This window comes from Heterodontus francisci, chromosome 6 (genome assembly GCF_036365525.1).
Source record: "Heterodontus francisci isolate sHetFra1 chromosome 6, sHetFra1.hap1, whole genome shotgun sequence".
Lineage (NCBI taxonomy): Eukaryota > Metazoa > Chordata > Chondrichthyes > Heterodontiformes > Heterodontidae > Heterodontus > Heterodontus francisci.
Window position 1 is genome coordinate 5930207 of NC_090376.1, and position 23943 is coordinate 5954149.

At 44.6% G+C, this 23943-nt stretch overlaps 2 protein-coding genes across 3 annotated transcripts in view; one reads left to right on the top strand and one right to left on the bottom strand.

Annotated features, from left to right (window-relative positions):
* Window positions 1-20006, top strand: part of lrrc51 (leucine rich repeat containing 51) — a 65618-nt gene extending 45612 nt beyond the window's left edge. The window contains exons 4-5 of one of the 2 annotated variants that reach the window (XM_068033029.1): window positions 4174-4295; window positions 7884-20006. In XM_068033029.1, the coding sequence (XP_067889130.1) occupies window positions 4174-4295; window positions 7884-8022 (261 nt within the window). In that variant the 3' untranslated portion in view covers window positions 8023-20006. Of the gene's footprint in view, window positions 1-4146; window positions 4296-7883 lie in introns of both variants that reach the window. The other variant, XM_068033028.1, reaches the window with a different exon arrangement.
* The window catches only part of lamtor1 (late endosomal/lysosomal adaptor, MAPK and MTOR activator 1), a 37693-nt gene continuing 30762 nt past the window's right edge, over window positions 17013-23943 (bottom strand). Inside the window, exon 5 of the mRNA XM_068033030.1 lies at window positions 17013-19714. Coding sequence (XP_067889131.1) covers window positions 19622-19714 — 93 coding nt within the window. The 3' untranslated portion in view covers window positions 17013-19621. The remainder of the gene's footprint in view (window positions 19715-23943) is intronic.

The window sequence follows — 23943 nt, forward strand, 5'->3', positions numbered from 1 at the left end:
GTGCCTTCTCCTCTTTTTCGCACTTGGGCGCGGAGACTCAGAGACCTCCATGTCATCAGAGGCCTCCGCCTCCGCACCCTTTTTTCCTTTTTTAGTCACCCTGGGCCTGAGCCCAGCCCTGGGACAGGTGGATTCCATGGGAATGGGCTTTGGGCTGAGCTCAGGCTCGGGTTGAGTCAAAGTGTCCAGGGGACGCGCCTCACGATGTTTCTTTTTTCCCCGCGTCTTCCTTCCGCTCGGACGGACGCTCCCCTCCCCGCCAGAGGCTGTGAAAACCACAGCCTCCGGAACCGACTGAGCGGTGTCTGTTGGATGTGCGGGGGGAGTGGGAGGAGGTGCTGTGGAACCACTCTGGGCCGCCGAGGTGGAGCTGGCGGCCGGGAGGTTGGGGCAGTTCTTCCGAACATGCCCCACCCCCTTGCAGACGTGGCACCGCGCCCCGTCCGAGGTCCAAAAGACGCGGTAGGCCGTCCCCTGGAACTCCACATTAAATTGGCCCTCCGTGTCCTCCTCCCGCGCCAGCTGCATAAATAACTGGCGGCGGAAGGAGTAGACATGTTGGAGGCTGTGCTCCCGAAGACCAAGCCGGACTGGGGTGATCCCCGACCTCACCCCCCCCAGATGGTGCAGGTGGGGGAGGAGAAGCTCACTGGGAATGAAGGGTGGGACGTTGGACAACATTATCCGATGCGCAGTGGCCCCCAGAGGGTCCACTGGCAGGAAGGTCCCCCCCACAGTGAGCCCTTTACTCAGGGCCAGGGACACCGCCCGCTCGGTCTTCAAAAAGAACACAGCCTTCCCATACATCTTTGAGGCCGCAACAATGGCCGAGGGGCCGACAACCACGGCCATTGCCTTAACGCAGGCCTCAATAGACATGTTGGGGTGGGGATAGCTCTTCACCCCATGGCTGCATGTCAATAATTTAAAGGGTAACGGGGCCACGTGGGCAGCCACAGAAGCTGCAGCTGCGTAGGTAGTAGAGGGCCCCGCCACCGGTGATGAAGGGCTTGCCATGGGTCCAAGAGCTAAACCCACCCCAAATTGTGGACTTGCACACTAAATTACAGATTCACAGAAAAATTTGAAAAGACAAACAAACAAACAACAGGTTAGTGGAGAGGCTGAGGTAAGAGAGGAGAGGTAAAGACAGGCTGGAAGGGATGACTTGCTTTCTGGAGGTGGTGCTCACAGTACACTTAAAACAGTCTTTGAAGTTGGTCTTCCGGTCTTCTGGTTGGCAAGTCGTCTTCACCTGGGTCAGCTGAAGCTGCCCAGGCACTATCTATCCCCTTCCGTCTGTTTAGCTGGGCAGCTTCAGCTGACCCAGGCTTGGCAATTGGGGTGGGGAGGGAGCTTTCCTGTGTGCTTTTGCAGCAGCACAGATTCCTGTTGAATTGGCAGCCCCACCCCTTGTTGTTCCAGCCACTTGTTCCTCCCCCAACAGTCCAAAGTAAATTACTGGTGTTCAGCACCCACCTCCAGACAAAGCCTTGTTTCCAACAAAAAAAGAATGTCACTTTCTTCTCTTTTAAAGGTGATTGTTGTTGGAGTTTTCCTCTGCTTGTTTGTAGAAGCTCTCCCTTGCTCAGTGTAGCTCCTCTCTCCACCTCTGCAACCTCCAACTGCCACCAGCACTCTCAGCTGCACCTCGTTGATGCACTCAGGCTCCCAAATCAGTGGGCAGCCAACCCCAGTGCTGTACCTGCCCTGGGAGTGTTTGATGGGACAGTACAGAGGGAGCTTTACTCTGTATCTAACCCCGTTTTTTTTAATTTATGTCGAGGGGGCCTTTATTCCTCAGGCCCCCTTTATATATTTTTTATGTCGAGGGGGCCTTTATTCCTCAGGCCCCCTTTATATACATACTTATATTTTTAATATTGGCGACCACGCTCTGGAAGTGGTTCAAGAGTTCACCTACCTAGGCTCAACTATCACCAGTAACCTGTCTCTAGATGCAGAAATCAACAAGCGCATGGGTAAGGCTTCCACTGCTATGTCCAGACTGGCCAAGAGAGTGTGGGAAAATGGCGCACTGACACGGAACACAAAAGTCCGAGTGTATCAGGCCTGTGTCCTCAGTACCTTGCTCTACGGCAGCGAGGCCTGGACAACGTATGCCAGCCAAGAGCGACGTCTCAATTCATTCCATCTTCGCTGCCTTCGGAGAATACTTGGCATCAGGTGGCAGGACTATATCTCCAACACAGAAGTCCTTGAAGCGGCCAACACCCCCAGCTTATACACACTACTGAGTCAGCGGCGCTTGAGATGGCTTGGCCATGTGAGCCGCATGGAAGATGGCAGGATCCCCAAAGACACATTGTACAGCGAGCTCGCCACTGGTATCAGACCCACCGGCCGTCCATGTCTCCGTTATAAAGACGTCTGCAAACGCGACATGAAATCGTGTGACATTGATCACAAGTCGTGGGAGTCAGTTGCCAGCATTCGCCAGAGCTGGCGGGCAGCCATAAAGACAGGGCTAAATTGTGGCGAGTCGAAGAGACTTAGTAGTTGGCAGGAAAAAAGACAGAGGCGCAAGGGGAGAGCCAACTGTGCAACAGCCCCAACAAACAAATTTCTCTGCAGCACCTGTGGAAGAGCCTGTCACTCCAGAATTGGCCTTTATAGCCACTCCAGGCGCTGCTTCACAAACCACTGACCACCTCCAGGCGCGTATCCATTGTCTCTCGAGATAAGGAGGCCCAAAAGAAAGAAAAGAATATTTTTAAAATAACTTTATTAAAACCAGATAAATAAACAAAAAACTCAAATTAAAATGCCATTCTCGGCGTCGACAATGCACTCCAGTCCCTGCGGTGCCCACCGGTCGTGGAAGGCCTCAAGCGTACCGGCGGACACCGCATGCTCCTTTTCCAGGGACACCCGGGCGCGAACGTAACCGCGGAAGAGGGGCAGGCAATCGGGGAGGATGGACCCCCCGACGGCCCGCAACCTGGACCTGTGAATTGCCACCTTGGCCAGGCCCAGGAGCAGACCGACGAGGAGATCCTCCTCCCGGCCCAAGCCCCTCCGCACCGGGTGCCCAAAGATCAGGAGCGTATCTAACCCCGTGCTGTACCTGTCCTGGGAGTGTTTGATGGGGACATGAGTGTTTGTAGAGGGAGCTTTACTCTGTATGCAACATGGCTGTGTTTATTTCCTGAGCTTGAGTATGAATGCTAAATGCTTTTTTGCCTATTCCTGAACAAAGTCAGAAAGGAATTCAGCACAAGCATTGTGAGCAATCGTGTAGAAAAACTGAGGTTTGGGAGTGCTGACACTGGGCGCCTGAAATGAAAAGGTTCCCTTTCTACAGCATCGATATTCCTGACCTTCAACCCAAAATTCATGACTAAACAAATTCTACAAAAACCTTACATTCTTTAGCACCTTACATCTAATATAGTGCTTGTAATGTAGGAAACATGGCAGACAATTTGTGCACAGGAAGCTCCCACGAACAGCAATGTGATATTGCCTGTTTTTGTTACATATATAGAATGTTACATAGAAAGTTTAAAGCACAGAAAGAGGCCACTCGGGCCGTCGTGTCTGTGCCGGCTGAAAAACGATCCACCTATTCTAATCCCACCTTCCAGCTTTTGGTCCACGGCTCTGCAGATTACGGCACTTGAGGTGCATATCCAAACTCCTTTTGAATGAGTTGAGGGTTTCTGCCTCAACTACCTTTTCAGGCGGTGAGTTCCAGACCCCCACCACCCTCTGGGTGAAAAGGTTTTCCTCATCTCCCCTCTAATTTTTCTACCAATCACTTTAAATCTATGTGATGTTGGGTGATGGATGTATATGGGTCCGAGTACAGCAGGAAGAACTCCCCTGCTTTTCTTCCGATAGTATGATGGGATCATTTACCTTCCTGGTTTTGTGGCTCATCTGAAAGATAGTAGTGCTGACAGTGCAGCACTCCCTCCATATCGCATTGGGGGTGTCTGGGATTATGTGCTCAAGTCTCTGGTTGTGACTTGGACACACAACCTTCAGACTCGGAGGCATTATAGAGAACAGTAACAAACATAACGAATGAACTGGTAATGTTTGAATATAAAATGAAGCCGCTGTCCCTTCAGTTTGGGGTTTTATCAATAGCTGCCTGTCACCCCTATCATCTTTTGACAGGTCCTGATCCTGTGCCTCAACCTGCAGATCCTCAATTTCCATGGCAACCAGATCAGCGAGCTGTTCGAGGTGGACAAGTTGGCCTCACTGGCTCGCCTGCGGAGACTGACATTGCACGGCAACCCTGTGGAGCTAATCAAGGGATACAGGTACACAGGCGGAGTCTCTGTCTCCTCTGCTCTCATTGCCCCTCTTGGTAAACCAGCGAACTGCAGCACAAAACCCAAGACCAAATATACCCCCTCCTGAGGGGCACTGACTACTCGCTGGGGTACAATCCTACAGCTGCGCCTGCCTGTCCAAAGTGGCCATACCTCGTGGGACAATGGGCCATCAACCACCTAGTTGACCAAAGGATGCTTCACAGTCAAACCCTGGTACTGTCCTGGTCCTGCTCTCCATAGTTCTGTGGGAGAACTGAGGCCGCCCCACCCTGGTAACTCGGTACAGATCAGAGCTGGTCTCTAATGTATCCACTAGTTTTCCTTTGTAGCTATGGCTCAATGGGTAGCACTCGTGCCTCCGGGTTTTTGAGCACAAAAATTTAGGCTGACGTTCTGGTGCAGTGCCGTGAGAGTGCTGCACTGTCAAAGGTGCCGTCTTTTGGATGAGACGTTAAACCGAGGCTCTATCTGCCTGCTCAGGTTGATGTAAAAGATCCCATGGGACTATTTCGAAGAAGAGCAGGGGGAGTTCTCCCCGGTGTCCTGGCCAATATTTATCCCTCAATCAACATCACAAAAACAGATTATCTGGTCATTATCCGATTGCTGTTTGTGGGAGCTTGTTCTGTGCAAAATTGGCTGCTGCGTTTCCTACATTACAACAGTGAATGGTACTTCAAATTGTACTTCATTGGCTGTAAAGTGTTTTGAGACGTCCGGTGGTCGTGAAAAGTGCGACATAAATTCAAGTCTTTCTTCCCTTGAGGGGTTGGCTTCAGCTCTCAACACAAATGCCCACATCCAATCAGGGTTTGAGGGACTAGGGCAGACTGCAGCAACTGGCCATTTCTAGTTTCCATGAGGGCTTTACAGGCCAACCATGTTGGTGTGGGACTGGAGTCACACACAGGCTCCGCCTGGGTAACATGGCAGGAAATGAGGGACATTAGTTAGACATTAGCCACAGGCAACGAGTCACTAGATTTATTGAGTTCAATTTGATATTTGCCGTGGTGGCACTGAACGTCACACTCACTCTGGATTTCTAGTCCGGTGCCAAAAACACTAAATTACCATATACAGCAGAGTCTGGTTGATGAGGTGCCAAAAATTATTCTTGTATTAGTGGAATGCACTGCTTTGATCCAAAATAAAGAACTTGCATTTATATTGTGCCTTTCACAATCTCAGGACATCCCAAAGCACCTTACAGCCAATGAAGCTGTATTTTTTTTTGAAATGTTGTCACTGTTGTAATGCAGGAAACACAGCAGCCAATCATGGCGCAGCAAGATCCCACAAACAGCAATGTGATAATTAATCAGCTTTAGCAATGTTGGTTGAGGGGGGAAAATATTGAGAGAACTCCCCTGCTCTTCTTTGAATTGTGCCATGGGATCTTTTGCAACCCCCGAGTGGGCAGACGGGGCCTCAGATTAATATCAGAAACTGGGATCCTCCTGCTCCATGTGACAGGCCACACAGTGAACAAGACCACAGCGCTTTCATCATGAATTATTTCCCCATTACCCCTCTCACAATGAATTCCCCATGTTCTGATAGTCATAATTAGACATCATGTGCTACTTTAGCTAAGGGACTCTGCACCTTAGAATCTTGGATGATACAGCACAGAAGGAGCCCGTTCGGCCTAGCTTCCCTGTACTGGTTCTTTTAAAAGAACTATCAATTTAGTCCCACTGCCCTGTTCTTATCCAATAGGCCTGTAAATGTTTGCTCTTCAATTATTAATCCAATTCCCTTTTGAAAGTTACTATTGAATCCAGTTCCACAGGCCTTTCAGGCAGCGCATTCCAGATCACAACAACTCACTGTGTGTCTCCTCCCATCGGGTTTCCTTCTTCCCAGTTCCTCTTGTCCCTGTTCTCCTTCACCCTTTTGTTAATGGGATCCTTGGCTTTATTAATAGAGGAATAGAGTACAAAAGCAAGTCCCTTAGGCTGAACTTATGTAAACACTGGTTAGGCCCCAGCTGGAGTATTGTGTCCAACTCTGGGCATCATTTCAGGAAAGATGTTGAGGGTGCAGGGGAGATTTATCAGAATGAAGAAACCAGAGAAACTGGGATAAAAACAGAAAGTGCTGGAAACACTCAGCAGGTCTGGCAGCATCTGTGGAGAGAGAAGCAGAGTTAACGTTTCAGGTCTGTGACCTTTCATTGTTCTCAGAACAGTGGAGTTTAATGGGAGATAATGGAGCTGTTCAGAATTATGAGGAAGAAAAACTGTTTCCACTGGCAAGAGAGTCGGTAACCAGAGGACACAGATTTAAGGCAATTGGCAAAAGAACCAGAGGGGCAGGTAAGAATGTTTTTTCACAGAAGGTTATGATCTGGAATGAAAGGGCACTGCCTGTAAGGGCAGTGAAAGCAGAATCAATAGTAAATTTCAAAAGGAATTGGATAAATACTTGAAAGGGAAAAAATTGTTGGTTGATGAGGAACTTTGACGGTGCTGTATGGCACGCGATATAAATGACAAGTTGTTAAAAGAGCAGGAATGAGATTAAGAGGATATTTCTTCCAAAGAACTGGTACAAGCACAATGGGCCGAATGTCCTCCTCCTCGGCTGTAAGTTTCTATAAAACCGCAACTGCATTTAGTTTTTAATTTGTTCATGGGATGTGAGCATCACTGGCCAAGCCAGCATTTATTTCCTATCTGTAATTGCCCTTGAGAAGGTGGTGGTGAGCTGCTTTCTTGAACCGCTGCAGTCCCTGGGGTGCAGGTACACCCACAGTGCTGTTAGGGAGGGAGTTCCAGGATTTTGACCCAGCGACAGTGAAGGAACGACATTATAGTTCCAAGTCAGGATGTTGAGTGGCTTGGAGGGGAATGTGCAGGTGGTGGTGTTCCCATGCATCTGCTGCCTTTGATCTTCTAGGTGGTAGAGGTCGCGGGTTTGGAAGGTGCTGTCTCAGGAGCCTTGGAGCGTTGCTGCAGTGCATCTTGTAGATGGTACACACTGCTGCCACTGTGCACTGGGGGTGGAGGGAGTGAATGTTTAAGATGGTGGATGGAGTCCCAATCAAGCAGACTGCTTTGGCCTGGATGGTGTCAAACTTCTTGTATTGTTGGAGCTGCACCCATCCAGGCAAGTGGAGAGTATTCCATCACATTGCTGACCCGTGCTTTGTAGATGGTGGACAGGCTTTAGGGAAGTCAGGAGGTGAGTTACTCGCTGCAGATCTCCCAGCCTCTGACCTGCTCTTGTAGCCACAGTATTTATATGTCTTCTCCAGTTGAGTTTCTGGTCAATGGTAACCCCCAGGCTGTTGATATTGGGAGATTTAGTGATGAGAATGCCATTGAATGTCAAGGTAAAAATGGTTAGATTCTCTCGGAGATGGTCATTGCCTGGCACTTGTGTGGTGCAAATGTGACTTGTCACTGATCAGCTCAAACCTGAATGTTGTCCAGGTCTTGCTGCATCTGGACACGGACTGCTTCAGTATCTGAGGAGTTTCAAATGGTACTGAACATTGTGCAATCACTATTTAACACTAATTATCTCTCTCTCTTCTCCCCCCCCCTCCCCCTCCCCTCCCCTAAGGAGCTACGTGGTGGGGATTATCCCACAGTTAAAGTCGCTAGACTACAGCACAATCACCAAACAAGACCATTCAACTGCCACCGTCCTGAAGTCATTCATCAAACACAAGCATGCTGTGAGGAGAAAGTACAATGACTAGATTGCACAGGGGTGTCCTGCTAGATCTCCTCCTGTGCATTGTTGGTGCTGGATTTCCATCTGGAACAGAGTCGATAAATGGGGAAGGCCAGAACTCCATCCACAACTCTCTCAAATTAATTTTCTTTTTAAAAAATGTGTTGATTACTGATGATTATTAACAAGATTAGTCAATGTCTTTTTCCCTTCTAGTAGTGACTGTGTGTGGCTGAGTGTGTGTGGGTGTGTGGGCATGTTAGATTATTGACTGCAGATTGAAAGTTTCTCCCTCTCCCACCCTGCTTTTCACCCATTCATGGGGGAAGAAAACAAATAATGTTCAGCATCAGACTGTTGCTACCTTCTTGTGACAGAATTATGACAGGATCTGCCACAATGACTTCAATGAACAAATGCACGGCTTGATGTAGACATTGGGACAGGGGAGGAATGATGTGTGGGGAAGGGAGAGGATGGTGGGAGAAGGCAGATAACATGAAATGGTCAGACAGGAAAAGAGCACCGAAGCTCCAGTCTGTCTCTCAGTTCTGAAGCTTCCTGAATCGGGTCAAGACTCCTGATTTTCCCATCCCTCCCCTTTTCTCAGCAAGATATCAGATTTAAAAATGCAAGGCCCATGCACGACTAAAATTGCCTCTCTGAAACCTGAAGGTGATTGAAACTACAGCAGGAGACCACACTGAGCATGAAAGGTTAGTTAGTGAAAGGTTACCCAGCTACTGGAAGATGCGCTGTGTCCCAGCTACACACTGGCCCAACGCTCCCTGGAAGGAACAGAGTGAATCAGCACTTAGACAAGGCCACACTGGTCTACTATTGTCTGGGAAAAGAGGAACTGCCTAACATCCATCCTAATTCTCCCCTTATGTAATTGATACCTGTAACCTTGGTTAGTGTTACAAACCAGTCCCTTCATTATTTTACAGACTTCAATCCATTCACCACCCCCCCTCCCACCACAACTTTTCTAAAATTATGCAGACAGTTCTTTCAGCTCATCTGGAAAACCGATAGTTCACACTGGAAATCAATCTTGTGGCCCTATTTATGAATCTTTTCCAAACAATTTGAAATAAAAACAAACATTTCAGGTCGATGACCTTTCATCAAAATAGCAAATAACTTGCATTTCTGTACTGTCTTTAATGTAGTAAAATAGCCCAAGGCACTTCACAGGAAATGTATCAAGACAAAATCTGACAATGAAGTCACATAAGGAAATATTGGGACAGATGTCCAAAAACTTGGTAAGAGGCAGATTTAGGTCTTCTGTCCCAATATTTCCATGTATGTCTCCGTATCTAATTTTGATAATTGCTCCTGTGAAGTAGCTTAGGATATTTTAATTACATAAGAAATAGGAGCACGAGGTGTCATTTGGCTCTTCAAGCCTGCTCTGCAATTCATTTAAGATCATGGCTGATCCACCTCAACTCCAGAGGTTTACTGCATTAAAGACACTGTATAAATGCAAGTTGTTGTTTTGTTGTGGTTTAAGGGAGAGGCAGAGAGATTTAGGGAGGGAATTCGACTGCTCAAAGCAGATGAAGGCACGGCTGCCAATGGTGGAGTGATTAAAAAATCAGGGATGGACAAAAGGCCAGAATTGGAGAAGTGCAGAGACCTCCGAGGTTGAAGGGATGGAGGAGATAGAAACATTCGAGCCTGCTCTGCCATTTAATTAGCTCATGGCTGATCATCTACCTCAACACCACTTTCCTGCATTATCTCCATATCCCTGGATGTCATTAGTATCCAGATATCTATCAATTTCGGTCTTGAACATGCTCAATTTCTGAGCATCCACAACCCTCTGGAGTAGTCAGTTACAAAGATCCACCACCCTCAATGAAGAAATTCCTCATCTCAGTCTTAAATAGCCTACCCCTTATTCTGAGACTATTTATTTTTAAACTTAAATAGGGGTAATTATGAGGGCATGAAAGCAGAGCTAGTTAAAAGTGAACTGGCAAAGTAAGTTAAGAGATAGGTCAAAAGACATGGAGTGGCAGACATTGAAGGGAATATTTCAGAATACATAGAATAGATACATTACAAAGAGAAAGAAAAATTCCACCATCCATGGTTAACTAAAAAAATTAAAGGTTGTATTAAAACTAAAGAAAAAGCAAATAATTGCACAAAGATGGGAGGCAGGTCAGAAGATTGGACAGAATATAAAAAACAGCAAAGAATGACAAAAAGATTAATAAAGGAGGGAAAAATTACAGTACAAGAGAAAACCAACTAGAAATATAAAACGATACGATTTTCTAGAGATATTTTTTAAAAAGTTGGTCCTATAGAAAGTGAGTCTGGGAAATTAATAATGGAAAATAAGGAGCTGGCAGATGAATTGAACAGGTATTTTGCATGGGTCTTCATAGAGGATACAAGTAACATCCCAGAAATAGCTGTAAATCAGGAAATGGAAGAGAGAGGGAGGAACTCAAGAAAATTACAATCACCAGGGAAATAGTACTAAACAAGATATTGGAGCTGTGGGCTGACAAGTCACCCTGGGTCCTGATGGACTTCATCCTAGGGTCTTAAAAGAAGTGGCTAGTGAGATAATTGATGCATTGGCTTTAATTTTCCAAAATTCCCTAGATTCTGGGAAGGTTCCATTAGATTGAATAAAATAGCAAATGTAACTCCTTGATTAAAAAGGGAGGGAAACAGAAAGCAGGAAATTACAGGGCAGCATCTTAACATCTGTGATGGAGAAAATGTTAGAAGCTATTATTAAAGATGTTATAGCAGGGCAATTAGTAAAATTCAGGGTAATCAGGCAGAGTCAATATGGTTTTGTGAAAGGGAAATCATGTTTAACCAATTTTTTGGAATTCCTGGAAGAAACAATATGTGCTGTGGATAAAGGTGGATATACTCTTAGATTTCCAGAAGGCATTTGATAAGGGTGCCACATCAAAGATTATTGCAGAAAATAAAAGCTCATGGTGTAGGGGGTAACATATTGGCATGGATAGAAGATTGGCTAGCTAACAGGAAACAGAAGACACAAAGATGTAACGAGTGGTGTGCCACAGGGATCAGTGCTGGGGCCTCAACTTTTTTCAATTTATATAAATGCTTTGGATGAAGGGACTGAAGGTATGGTTGCTAAATTTGCTGATGACAAAAAGATAGAAAAATAAGTTTGCAAAGAGGACACAAGGAGGCTACAAAGGGATATAGATAGGTTATGTGAGTGGGAAAAAAATCTGACAAATGGAGTATAATGTGAGAAAATACAAAATAGTCCATTTTGGCAGAAAGAATTAAAAAAGCATATTATCTAAATGGTGAGAGATTGCAGAGCTCGGAGATGCAGAGGGATCTGGGTTTCCCAGTGCATGAATCACAAATGGTTAAAATGCAGGTACAGCACGTAATTAGGAAAGCTAATAGTTTATTGCGAGGGGAATTGAATACAAAAGTAGGAAGGTTATGCTTCAGTTATACAGGGCATTGGTGAGACCACATCTGGAGTACTGCGTACAGTATTGGTCTCCTTATTTAAGGAAGAATGTAAATGCATTGGAGGCAGTACAGAGAAGGTTTACTAGAATAATACCCGGAATGGGTGGGCTATCTTACAAGGAAAGATTGAACAGGCTAAGCTTGTGTCTGCTGGAATTTAGAAGAGTAAGAGGAGACTTGATTGAAACATACAAGATCCTGAGGGGTCTTGACAAGGTGGATGTGGAAAGGATGTTTCCTCTTGTGGGAGAATCTACAACTAGGGGTCACCGTTTAAAAATAGGTACACACTGCTGCCACTATGCATTGGTGGTGGAGGGAGTGAATGTTGGAGGAGGTGGATGGGGTGCCAATCAAGTGGGCTGCTTTGTCCTGGATGGTGTCGAGCTTCTCGAGTGTTGTTGGACCTGTACCCATCCAGGCAAGTGAAGAGTATTCTATCACACTCCTGACTTGTGCCTTGTAGATGGTGGACAGGCTTTGGGGAGTCAGGAGGTGAGTTACTCACTGCAGAATTCCTAGCCTCTGATGAAGGGTCTCTGACCTGAAATGTTAACTCTGCTTCTCTCTCCACAAATGCTGCCGGACCTGCTGAGTATTTCCAGCATTGCTTGTTATTATTCCTATCCTCTGACCTGCTGTTACAACCACAGTCTTTATATGGCTATTCCAGTTCAGTTTCTGGTCAATGGTAACCCCCAGGATGTTGATAGTGGGGCATTCAGTAATTGTAACGCCATTGAATGTCAAGGGGAGATGGTTAGATTCTCTCTTGTTTGATATAGTCACTGCCTAGCACTTAAGTGGCAAGTAACATTTGCGCCACACATCAGCCCAAGCCTGTATATCGTCCGGGTCTTGCTGCATTTCTACACGGACTGCTTCAGTATCTGAGGAGTTGCAAATGGTGAACATTGTACAATCATCAGCGAACATCCCCACTTCTGACCTTATGATTGAAGGAAGCTCATTGACGAAGCAGCAGATAATGCTTGGGCCATCCATTACACTCCCTCTATGGCAAGCATATCTGCTCTCAAATGAGATGACCAAAACTGCACACAATACTCCAGGTGTGGCCGTATACAACTGCAGCAAGGCTTCTTTACTCCTGTACTCAAATTGCCTTGTGATGAAGGCCAACATACCATTTACTTTCCTAATTGCTTGCTGCACCTGCATGCTAGCTTTTAGTGACTCATGAACCAGGATACCCAGGTCTTTTTGGACAACACTTGTTAACCTCTCACCATTTAGGAAATACTCTGCATTTCTATTTTTTTCTACGAAAGTGGATCACCTCACACTTATTCACATTATATTCCATCTGCCAATGTTCTTACTCATTCACTTACCCTGTCCCTTAAATCCTCCTCACAGCTTACATTCCCACCTAGTTTTGTGTCATCAAATTTGGAAATATTGCAATTGGTCCCCAAATCCAAATCATTTATATAGATTGTGAAAAGCTGTGGCCCAGGCACTGATCCTTGCTGTACCCCACTGGTCACAGCCTGCCTTCCTGAGAATGACCCATTTATTCCTACTCTCTGCTTTCTGTTAACCAATTCTCAATCCACACCAGTATATTCCCCCAAACCCATGTGCTCTAATTTTGTTTACTAACCTCTTCTGTGGGACCTTATCAAAAGCCTTCTGAAAATCCAAATACACCACATCCACTGGTTCTGCTTTATCTATGCTACAAGTAACATCCTCAAAAAACTCCAACAGGTTTGTGAAACATGGTTTCCCTTTCATAAATCCATGTTGACACTGCCCAGTCACAGCATAATTTTCTAAGTGTCTAGTTATCACATCCTTTATGAAATACTAACATTTTCCCCAACTACTGACGTCAAACAGGTCTGTAGTTCCCAGTTTTCTCTCTCTCTCCCCTTTCTTTAATAGTGGGGTTACATTTGCTACTTTCTGGTCTGCAGGAACCTTTCCAGAACCACAGAATTTTGAAAGACAACCACCAAGACATCCACTATCTCTACAGCCACCTCCTTCAGCAGTCTGGGACGTAGATCATCTGGTCCATGGGATTCATCTACCTTCAATCCAGTTTATTTTTTTTATTTATTTTTTTTTTTGAGTACTACCTCTTTATTGATATGAATTTCTTTCAGTTACTCATTTTCACAAGTCCCTTGATATTTCTGGGACATTTGCTGCATCTTCATGAACACAGACACAAAGTAATTGTTTAGTTTCCCTGCCATTTCCTTATTCTCTAGTATAAACTCTGTCTCTACCTGTAAAGGATCCACATTTGTCCTTGCTAATCTTTTCCTTTTCACATACCGAAAGATTGCAGAAATTGTGTTGGGGAAGTCTTGGCCATGGAGGAATTTGAGCACAAGTATGATCATTTTAAAACTGAGGTGTTGCTGGACCAGGAGCCAATGTAGACAGCGAGCACAGCAGGCGATGGGTGAATATGATTTGGTAGGAGTTGGACTCCGGGCAGCAGCGTTTTGGATGAGCTCAAGTTTATCTAAATCAGACCATGTATTTAGAGAGCTAGAGAGAAAATGGTCAGGGTAACCATCAAAAATTTCTGGAATTCTTTGAGGGAATATGGTTGGTGAGAATACAGTGGATGGAGTATACACTAACTTTAGAAAAGTCAGTAACAAGGTAGCACCCACGAGATTACTAGAGAAGGTTAAGAGACGTGTAATTAAAGGGATAGGAAACTGGATTTAAAAGTAGCTTTTTTTGGGGGGAGGGAGGAGGGAAAAAGAGAAGGGAGAGATAATTAAATGTGGTTGGAAGTGTGCCATGTCCCACGGAATTAAGATCAGGGACCATTTCTGTCCACGTGTACATGAAGAATTTAGATAACTACCGAACAGGAGCAGTGATAAACAAAAATAGTAAGTCTAGTTAATTCTTTAGCACATCAAGGTGCAGTGGGACATTGATGAGGTGGAGGAAATGAAGTAAGAAAAATGGCAGATGAAATTCACTGTCCATAGGAGTAGGGTGATGCACTTTGGTTTAAAAGTAACAGGAACCATTTATACTGTGAATGGAAGTAGGCTCGGTGAGGTGGGAAAGCAGAGAGAACTAATGGAATTCTAGGTTTCATTGAGGTGTGGAATATAAAGTAAAGAGATAATGATGAGCCAGATTAAAACCTTATGAAACTCAGTTAAAGGACTATGTGCTCCACATATAGGGACGATATTGAGGCTGCAGAAAGGATACAGCACAGATTCACTCACCAACTAGAAGGACAAGGGCAGCAGATGCATGGGAACACCACCACCTGCAAGTTCCCCTCCAAGTCACACACCATCCAGACTTGGAACTATATCGCCGTTCCTTCATTGTTTCTGGGTCAAAATCCTGGAACTCCCTTCCAAACAGCACTGTGGGTGTACCTACCCCACATGGACTGCAGCGGTTCAAGAAGGCAGCTCACCACCACCTTCTCAAAGCCAATTAGGGACGGGCAACAAATGCTGGCCTGGCCAGCAACACCCACATCCCATAAATGAATTAAAAAAAGAATACTGCCTGTTGTGAGAAAACACCAAGATGTGAAAAAGATTGGGCCTTTTTATTAAAGCAGTAACATTCAAATGTTTGAAATCAGGAAAGGATAGGATAGATAGAAACATACTGCTTCCAGTGGTTGAGGGTTCTAGAATGAGAGGCCTAGATACAAGATTAAATGAGAGATTTACAACAGAGAGGGGAAACTTCACACACAGTTGTGAAGCTGAGCAATTTATCTCAGGTTAGTGCTGGAAACAGATCGTCTAGGTCGCTGAAAGAAAGGCGTTGTAGGGATATGGGAACAGGGGAGGTAATTCTGATTAGAACTATCTGATCAAGTGAAGGCTAAAAGCCAAGATGGAATGGTTGGGCCGATTTACATTCCTAAATACCCAGGCCGAGTCCAGTATGACTACACTCAAATGCTCACTTACTATTATTTAAAACCAGCTTCTCCTCATATCCCATCACTTTGTTCATTGGGAAATCTTGCAATTTGTGACTTCCTTACCTCGTCAGTTTACCAAACAAACCATTTCTTCCAATCGGGGATTTAGGAGAAACTTCTTTACCCAGTGAGTGGTGAGAATGTGGAACTCGCTACAACTGGATGAAGCAAATTGCATAGGTACATTTAAAGGGGGGGCTAGATAAGCACGAGAAAGAAAAGGAATAGAAGCTATGTTAATAGGGCATGATAAAGAGGGGTGGGAAGAGGCTCATGTGCAGCATAAACACCAGCATTGACCAGGGCCGAATGACCCGTTTGTGTTATAAATACGTTAATCCCCAGTTTCTCCACCCTGGCAGTTCTGGTACATTGGCAACGTCACAATTCCATCTCATCCTCACTTCCTCTTTTTAATTTAAGCCCAAGTGCAGGAAACCTCATGAACCAACCACCTCCCGGCTCACCGTGCAGAATCACTATCTTCTTTACAGAAGTGACTTGTGAATTTTCTGGAGAGCAGAGTTCAAGTGGACGAACTGCCCCGGAAAGCTTTAAACTGCAGCAAATCTGGGGACAGTTCTATAAATGATTCAGTTTCAAGCTTAACCAAAGAGGGATTTGCAGAGGGGAAGGTGCATTTAGTCTGTGTTAGGATGCAGGGAGAGAATTGCATGGGATGTTAACCATGGAGGAGAGGACTTGGGATATAGGAGAGCAGGGATTTCCCCCCCCCGCCCCCGCCCCGCAGGCCTTGGAGAGCAATTTACTCTCTCCCTAAATCCAAACAACAAAAGAGGAAGACCCACTAGCCCCATTGCCTGATGGGGTGTTTCTCTTCTGCCCAGCCCCCCACCTTCAATTCAACAATGATGTTGGGTCAGAAAAAAACCTCAAAGGGAAATTGGGAAATTCCACAAACACAGACACAGGAGAATCAAAGAATTTAAAAAGCAAGGATGTGGCATTTGAAAGACATTTCTCACTGCAGCACAGCTAGAGACAGACATTGGCAGTAGGCACTGTGAACAGGGAGTCAAATTGGGATGTACTTTAAAAGTTTATTAATTTTCATCCAGACAGGTTGTGTTCAGCACATTTTCTTCAACAGACCAGCCACACCCAATTCACACTTCCATCCATTAAATGAAGGTTGTAGAGAGTCTCCTCTCCTACACACTGGCTGTGGGGATTGTGGGGTACAGTTCCACAGGCTCTAGTACCTTTTAACATACAAAAGTGACTGCCAGCCGGATATGCGACCATGTAGTGCATCACAACTAATTCCAAACCTCTCCGCACCCCAACAGTCACCAGATCCGAATCAGGAACCCTCCCCGTGTATGACCCTCCACTAAGCTCCAGGGCCAATTGTAAAAGTCCCGTCAGATAACTCAGCACAGACCCTGGCCATCAGCTCTCAATACTACTTATGACACTGTCTTTAACAGAGAGACCTAATGGTTATTACTTATTTCTTTAAAGAAGGGAGAGACAAGCAACTATAAATAATGAGGCAATTAAGAAAGGGTGCATCAGGGGCTCAGTTCAGGGTCAATTCTAATTTTATTCCTTTTGTTAAAAAAAAATCACATCATTCCATCATGAAATCGATTGAGACATCAGTAGATTTCACTGCTCAAAGCATGACCCTCTGTATTCCAGACTTAATATCTGCACTGTTTAAATTAAGCGCTAACAGAAAAAAAATTAACATATGGAAAGCGAGAAAAAGGGTTTTCGCCCAATACTTGATGTAGACAGACTTGCTGCATAGGTCAAAGTGTGATCAAATTTCTCAGTTATAGAGGGAGGATGTGGGCAAAGTAAGATAACCCAAACAGATTAAACAGCCTGAAAATAAAAAGCAGGACTGAGAACATTGGTTCTGTCAGCCTCTGATATATATATATATATATATATTATATATAATATGTGTGTGTGTGCGTGCGTGTGCGTGAGAGAGAGAGAGAGAGAGACGGAGAGAGAGACAGGGAGGACCTTTCAACAACGATCTTTCACCTGAATTCAGGTTATATCCAAATTGTTAACCCGAGTCAACATTTGCATTCAATCCGTCAGGAGGTGACTGAAGTAGAGGCAGAGGTAAATTGAACAGCTGTCAGCCTGTGACATGGCATAGAGTTAAGAAAGGTGTTCAATCACTTCCACGACTGCAGTCAGCATGGCTGAATTTCACACTCCTGCTCCAATGCTCGCCCCCATCCCACTCCCCCAAAGCCCATGATTAGTGAAAGCTCACCAGTATCTGTTAAACAGTAACAGTGCGAGCAAAAAAACACACAGGGAGAAGCTGTGTCACAAACAGTTCACAGTTTGGATTCCATGTCAACTACAGATTAAAACACCCAGTTTTCAACCAGTCTGTGGAAATCAGAGGGAGGGGAAAAATTTAAATAATTTGTACTAATAGCGATCAGCTGTGCAATGTGAAAAGGGAGCTGGTGAGAAAATAGGGTAGGAGCCACAATCAGATATTGGTTCAAATCTGATTCGGTGGCTCATTTTAGAGGCAGAGGAGAAAAACAAGATTCCGGGTTGGGGTTTTGAGAAACACCCAGTAATTCAATTATCTATTTCTTCCCCCCCACCCCACCAACACCCCCCAGTCTCTGTACACTTCAATTCCAATAAAAGGATTGAAATAATTCAGGCAGGTGATGGACCCACTGAATTAAAGAAAAACATTCCAAAAAACAACGGATTCTTTCCATGACCAATGAGACCCAGAGTCAAAGCCAGGTTACTGAATCACCACTAAAAATTCTCTTCCAACTAAATTAAAAGTGAATGTTGTAAAAAAATAATTATTTGCTGATAGAATTCTAGGGGAGAGGAGAGGCAACCTCACATACCAACCAAATAAATATCAATATATATGTGTGTATGACAGGCTAGGGGGTGCGCTGTGAAGAAGTGGAAGTGTGAAAGAATTAAAGACACAACTCAACCAAGATATGAGCCCTAAAGACAATTTCTGCTCATTTTTATCAAACTCCACTTGAGGTTTAGGTTCACAGCTAATTATTGACTAAATGAGAACACATGAATAGGGAAAGCACACCAGCCAATCCTCGTGCTCTCTAATTTTTGTTCAGATAGAGTGTTATGCATCTATATCTGTGCCATTTAGTGTCACCGGAACGTCAGTGAGAACAGAGAGAGAGAGACAGAGAGCGAGTGTGAGTGAGTGAGTAATTTCTTCCAACCTCAAAAACGAACCCCAGTTCAGCTTCCAATAGGCCCCCTCAATTCCTGCCAAATTCAATCTGCACAGCCCTGGGATGAATTTTGATGTTATATTAAGGGAACACATTTGCCATGGAAACCCCTGCCTTCTAGCCAACACCATCTCTCCACTATCCCCTTCCCCTGCCAAGGTGAGTACAGTGGGAGGGGGAAATTCAGTCATTTTTTTCCCCACAGGTGATTACTTAACCCACACCCAAACCAAATCAGACATACAATGCAGTCTGGACAGCACAGAGGCAACTTTCACTAACACGGAGACAACCGGTTTGTTCAAACATGCCCCCTAACACACATGCACAACTTTTCCTCAGCAACCCGATCACACTCTCAATGTACTCATGCCCTAGAGTCAAAGGCAAAAAATGAAAAATAAACTCCAAACAAACATATTCACAGCCAACAAATCTCGATTCTTTCTCTAGAAACAAAAGCCATCGTTAGAATTTAAACAAAACAGAACTTAAATGAAAGGAAGTTAGTACATAGATATCTCAAGACAGAAGGACGTATTTCAGGAACCAACGAAGGGTTACTTTCGCCAGGTGCAATATTTAATAAAAGAAAACCCCACTATCCCTCAGGGTGAATAATGTACAGTTACTGAATAGGGAAGACAAATTAAAGAGTGTGTTTAAAAGCACTAAAGTGTGTTTCAGAAAGTCTCCCCATGTCATAAATCACCTAAAGCTTTTACTCAAAAAAACACACATTGCAATCTAGAAAAATCAAATCATGTAAATATACAGCACAAGCAGCTCAATTTAAAAAAAAAGGCGTGATTTAGGGAGCAAACGCCCATTGGCATGAAGTCTGTCTGAGGATAGTTAGTCCCAATGTTAAAGCCTTAGCAGAACAGGATCTGATGCAGATTGGGAGTGAGGGCTCATGGAATCGCAAACTGTACCACAAGTTCTTCCTTGGCATCTACTTTGATCTGGGAAAGGGCGCTTGATGCGTAAGCAGCGATTTTAGAGACCTGGAACAGGAGAAAGAGCAAAGATGTTCAAAATATAGGACGGACAGACGAACACATATCCCTCCACACACAAAGGCTTCCAACCAAAACAATTTTATATAAATAGGCTGTATCGTGGCACTACAAACCACAGACAGAATGGAAATGATTGTGAATTCCCCTGTCCATCAAGCCTGGTGACAATATTGTTTTAAGTGACTGGGATTGAATTTATGCACATAATTTGTATTATATAACTATCCTCCACTCATTGCATTTTGCTGGAGAAATAATCTTGCTTTTGTCAGGAGACGTTGCTGTAGTTTAAGTAAATAGACTTTGCTGAATCAATTAAAACCACATTTACATCTCACCTCCAACTTTAATATTTGTTCATGGGATGGGAGTATCGCTGGCAAGGTCAGAATTTATTTCCCATCCCCAATTCCCCTCAAGAAGGTGGTGGTGAGCTGCCTTCTTGAACCAATGAGTCCATGTGGTGTACATGTACAGTGCTGTTAGGGAGAGTGTTCCAGGATTTTGACCCAGTGACAATGAAGGAACAGTGATATAGATGTAGGGTCGTGTGCGCCTTGGAGGGGAACTTGCAGAGGGTGGCGTTACCATGCATTTACTGCCCTCGTCCTTCAGGTGGTAGAGGTCGTGGGTTTGGAAGGTGCTGTCGAAGGAGCCTTGGCGAGTTGCTGCAGTACATCTTGTAGATGGTACACACTGCAGCCACTGGGCAGCGGTGGAGGAGGAAGTGAATGTTTAAGATGGTGGATGGGGTGCCGATCAAGTGGGTTACTTTGACCTGGATGGTGTCAAGATTTAAGAAAGGAGTGAGAGAGAAAACGGGGAACTACAGACCTGTTAGCCTGACGTCAGTAGTAGGGAAAATACTAGAATCTATTATAAAGGATGTGATTACTGGACACTTGGAAAATAATGGTCTGATTGGGCAGTGTCAACGTAGATTTATGAAGGGAAATCATGTTTGACAAACTTGTTAGAGTTTTTTGAGGATGTTACTAGCAAAATGGATAAGGGGGAACCCCTGGATGTGATGTATTTGGACTTTCAGGAGGCTTTTGATGAAGTCCCACATAGGAGCTTACTAAGAAAGATTAAAGCGCCCCATGGGATTGGGGTGATATACCAGCATGGATTGAGGATTGGGTAACAGGCAGAAAGCAGAGAGTAGGAATAAATGGGTCATTCTCAGGTTGGCAGGCTGTGATTAATGGGGTACCAAAAGGATCAGTGCTTGGGCCCCAGCTGTTCACAATCTATATCAATGATTTAGATGTGGGGACCAATTGTAATATTTCTAAGTTTGCGCATGGACAAAACTTGGGTATGTGAGTTGTGAGGAAGATGCAAAGAGGCTTCAAGGGGATTTGGACAGGCTGAGTGAGTGGGCAAGAACATGGCATTTGGAATATAATGTGGAAAAGTGTGAGGTGATCCACTTTGGTAGGAGGAACGGAGGTGCAGAGTATTTCTTAAATGGTGAGAGATTGGAAAGTGTTGATGTCCAAAGGGACCTGGGTGTCCTTGTTCATAAGTCACTGAAAGCTAGCATGCAGGTGCAGCAAGCAATCAGGAAGGCAAACGGTATGTTAGCCTTTATCACAAGAGGATTTGAGTACAGGAACAAAGAAGTCTTGCTTCAATTGTATAGAGCTTTGGTGAGGCCGCACCTGAAGCATTGCGTGCAGTTCTGGTCCCCTTACCTGAGGAGAGAATGGATCGGCTAGGGTTGTTTTCCTTAGAACAGAGGAGGCTGAGGGGTGACAAGTGAGGTGTACAAAATTATGAGGGGCCGAGATAGACAAGAAAGACCTGTTTCCCCTAGCGGAAAGGTCAATTATCAGGGGGCACAGATTTAAGGTGATTGGTAGAAAGATTAGAGGGGACATGAGGAAAATCTTTTTCACCCAGAGGGTGGTGGATGTCTGGAATTTGCTGCCTGGATCGGTGGTGGAGGCAGAAACCCTCAATTATTTTAAAAAAGGTACCTGGACATGTACCTGAAGTGCTGTAACCTGCAAGGTTACAGACCAGGTACTGGAAGGTGGGACTAGGTTGGGCAGCTAGTTTTCTCTGCCAGCGCAGATACGATGAGCTGAATGGCCTCCTTCTGTGCTATAATTTTTCTATGGTCCCAAGGATATACTTGCCATAGAGGGAGTTCACCAGACTGATTCCTGGGACGGTAGGATTGTCCTATCAGGAAAGATTGAGGAGACTGGGTCTGTATTCTCTGGAATGTAGAAGAATGAGAAGCTATCTCATAGAAACTTACAGAATTCTTAAAGGGATAGACAGGGTAGATGCAGAAAGAATGTTTCCTGTGGCTGTGGGTCTAGAACCAGGGAACACAATCTCTGAAAAAGAGCAAGATATTTAGGACTGACTGCGAGGCAGGCAGGTAAGGTGAGAGTGGAGGAGCCTCAGCCCTTGCAATTGGGCAACAAGTTCGAGGTTTTTGCAGCTTGCATGGACAAGAGCGAGGGCTGTAGTGTGGATGAGCAGATTGACCATGGCACCATGGTACAGAAAGCTGTTCAAGTGGTAGAAGGGGACAGTATGGTGAGGGGGATTGACACTGTTCTCTGCAGCTAAGAGCGGGAGTCCAGACGGCTGTGTTGCCTGCCCGGTGCCAGGGTTCAGGACAGGAACTTACAATGGGAGGGGAAGGATCCAGTCGTCATGTTCCATGTAGGTACCAACGACATAAGCAGGACAAGGAAAGAGATTTTGCACAGTCAGTATGAGGAACTCTGGATTATTACCTGAGCCACATGCAAATTGACATAGGACAAATAATATTAGAGAAATTAATGTGAGGGTCAAAGACTGATGTGGTAGAAGTGGGTTTCGGTTCGTGGGGCACTGGCACCAGTACTGGGGAAAGTGGGGGCTGTACTGTTGGGCTGGTCTACACCTGAAGCATGCTGGGACCAGTGTTCTAGCGGGCCGCATAACTAGGGAAGTAGAGAGGGTTTTAAACTAAATAGTGGGGGCAAGGGATCAAATTTAGGAAGATGTGGTAAAATCAAAGAGTAGAGACAAGGCAAGAGAGAAAGGTATTAATATGGGAAAAGATAGCAGACCATGACAGGAAAGGACAGAGTGATTACAAATTTAAGAGTAAATCAGCAGGCAAGTCTAGAGGCAACAAAAATAATTTTTTTAAAAAAGCACAAAAGTAAAGGCTCTGTATCTGAATGCACGTAGCACTCTAAACAAAACAGATGAACTGATATTTATTTCTATACGCACTATGATCTGAGTCATTACAAAGACATGGCTGCAGGATGGCATAGATTGGGACCTGAATATTGAAGGGTACATGACATTTAGGAAGGACAGGAAACTAGGAAAAGGTGGAGGGGTGGCTCTGTTAATTAATGATGGCATTAACACAATAGAGAGGGATGATGCAAGTTCAGGAAACCAGGATGTAGAAGCAGTTTGGGTCAAGATGAGAAATGATAAAGGCAAGAAGTCACTTGTGGGAGTGGTGTACAGGCCACCTAACAGTAGCCACATGGTATGACGGGGTATAAAAGGAAGAAATAATGGGCGCTAATCAGAAAGGTACAGCGATAATCATGGGGGATTTTAATCTACATATAGATTTGAAAAATTAGATGGGCAAAGGTAGCCGAGATGAAGAATTCATAGAATGTTTTTGGGATATTTTCTTAGAACAGCACGTTCTGAAGCCAACCAGAGAGCAGGCTATACAAAACATGATATTGTGCAACGAGATATGATTAATGATCTCATAGTGAAGGCACCCTTAGGCAGCAGTGATCATATGATTGAATTTTACATTCAGTTTGAGGGAAAGAGTGGGTCTAAGACCAGTATTTTAAACTTAAATGAGGCAATTATGAGGGCATGAAAGCAGAGCTAGCAAAAATGAACTGGCAAAGTAGGTTAAAGGATAGATCAATAGAGATGCAGTGGCAGACATTTAAGGGGTTATTTCAGAATACACAGAATAGATATATTCCAGCGAGAAGGAAAAATTCCAAGGAGAGGACCTACCATCCGTGGTTAACTAAAAAGGTTAAAGATAATATCAAATTTAAAGAAAAGGCATATAATTGCGCAAAGATGGGTAGCAAGTCTGAAGATTGAACAGAATATAAAAAACAAAGAACTAAAAGGTTAATAAGGAGGGAAAAATTAGAGTATGAAAGCTGGCAAGAAATATAAAAGACAGATAGTAAGAG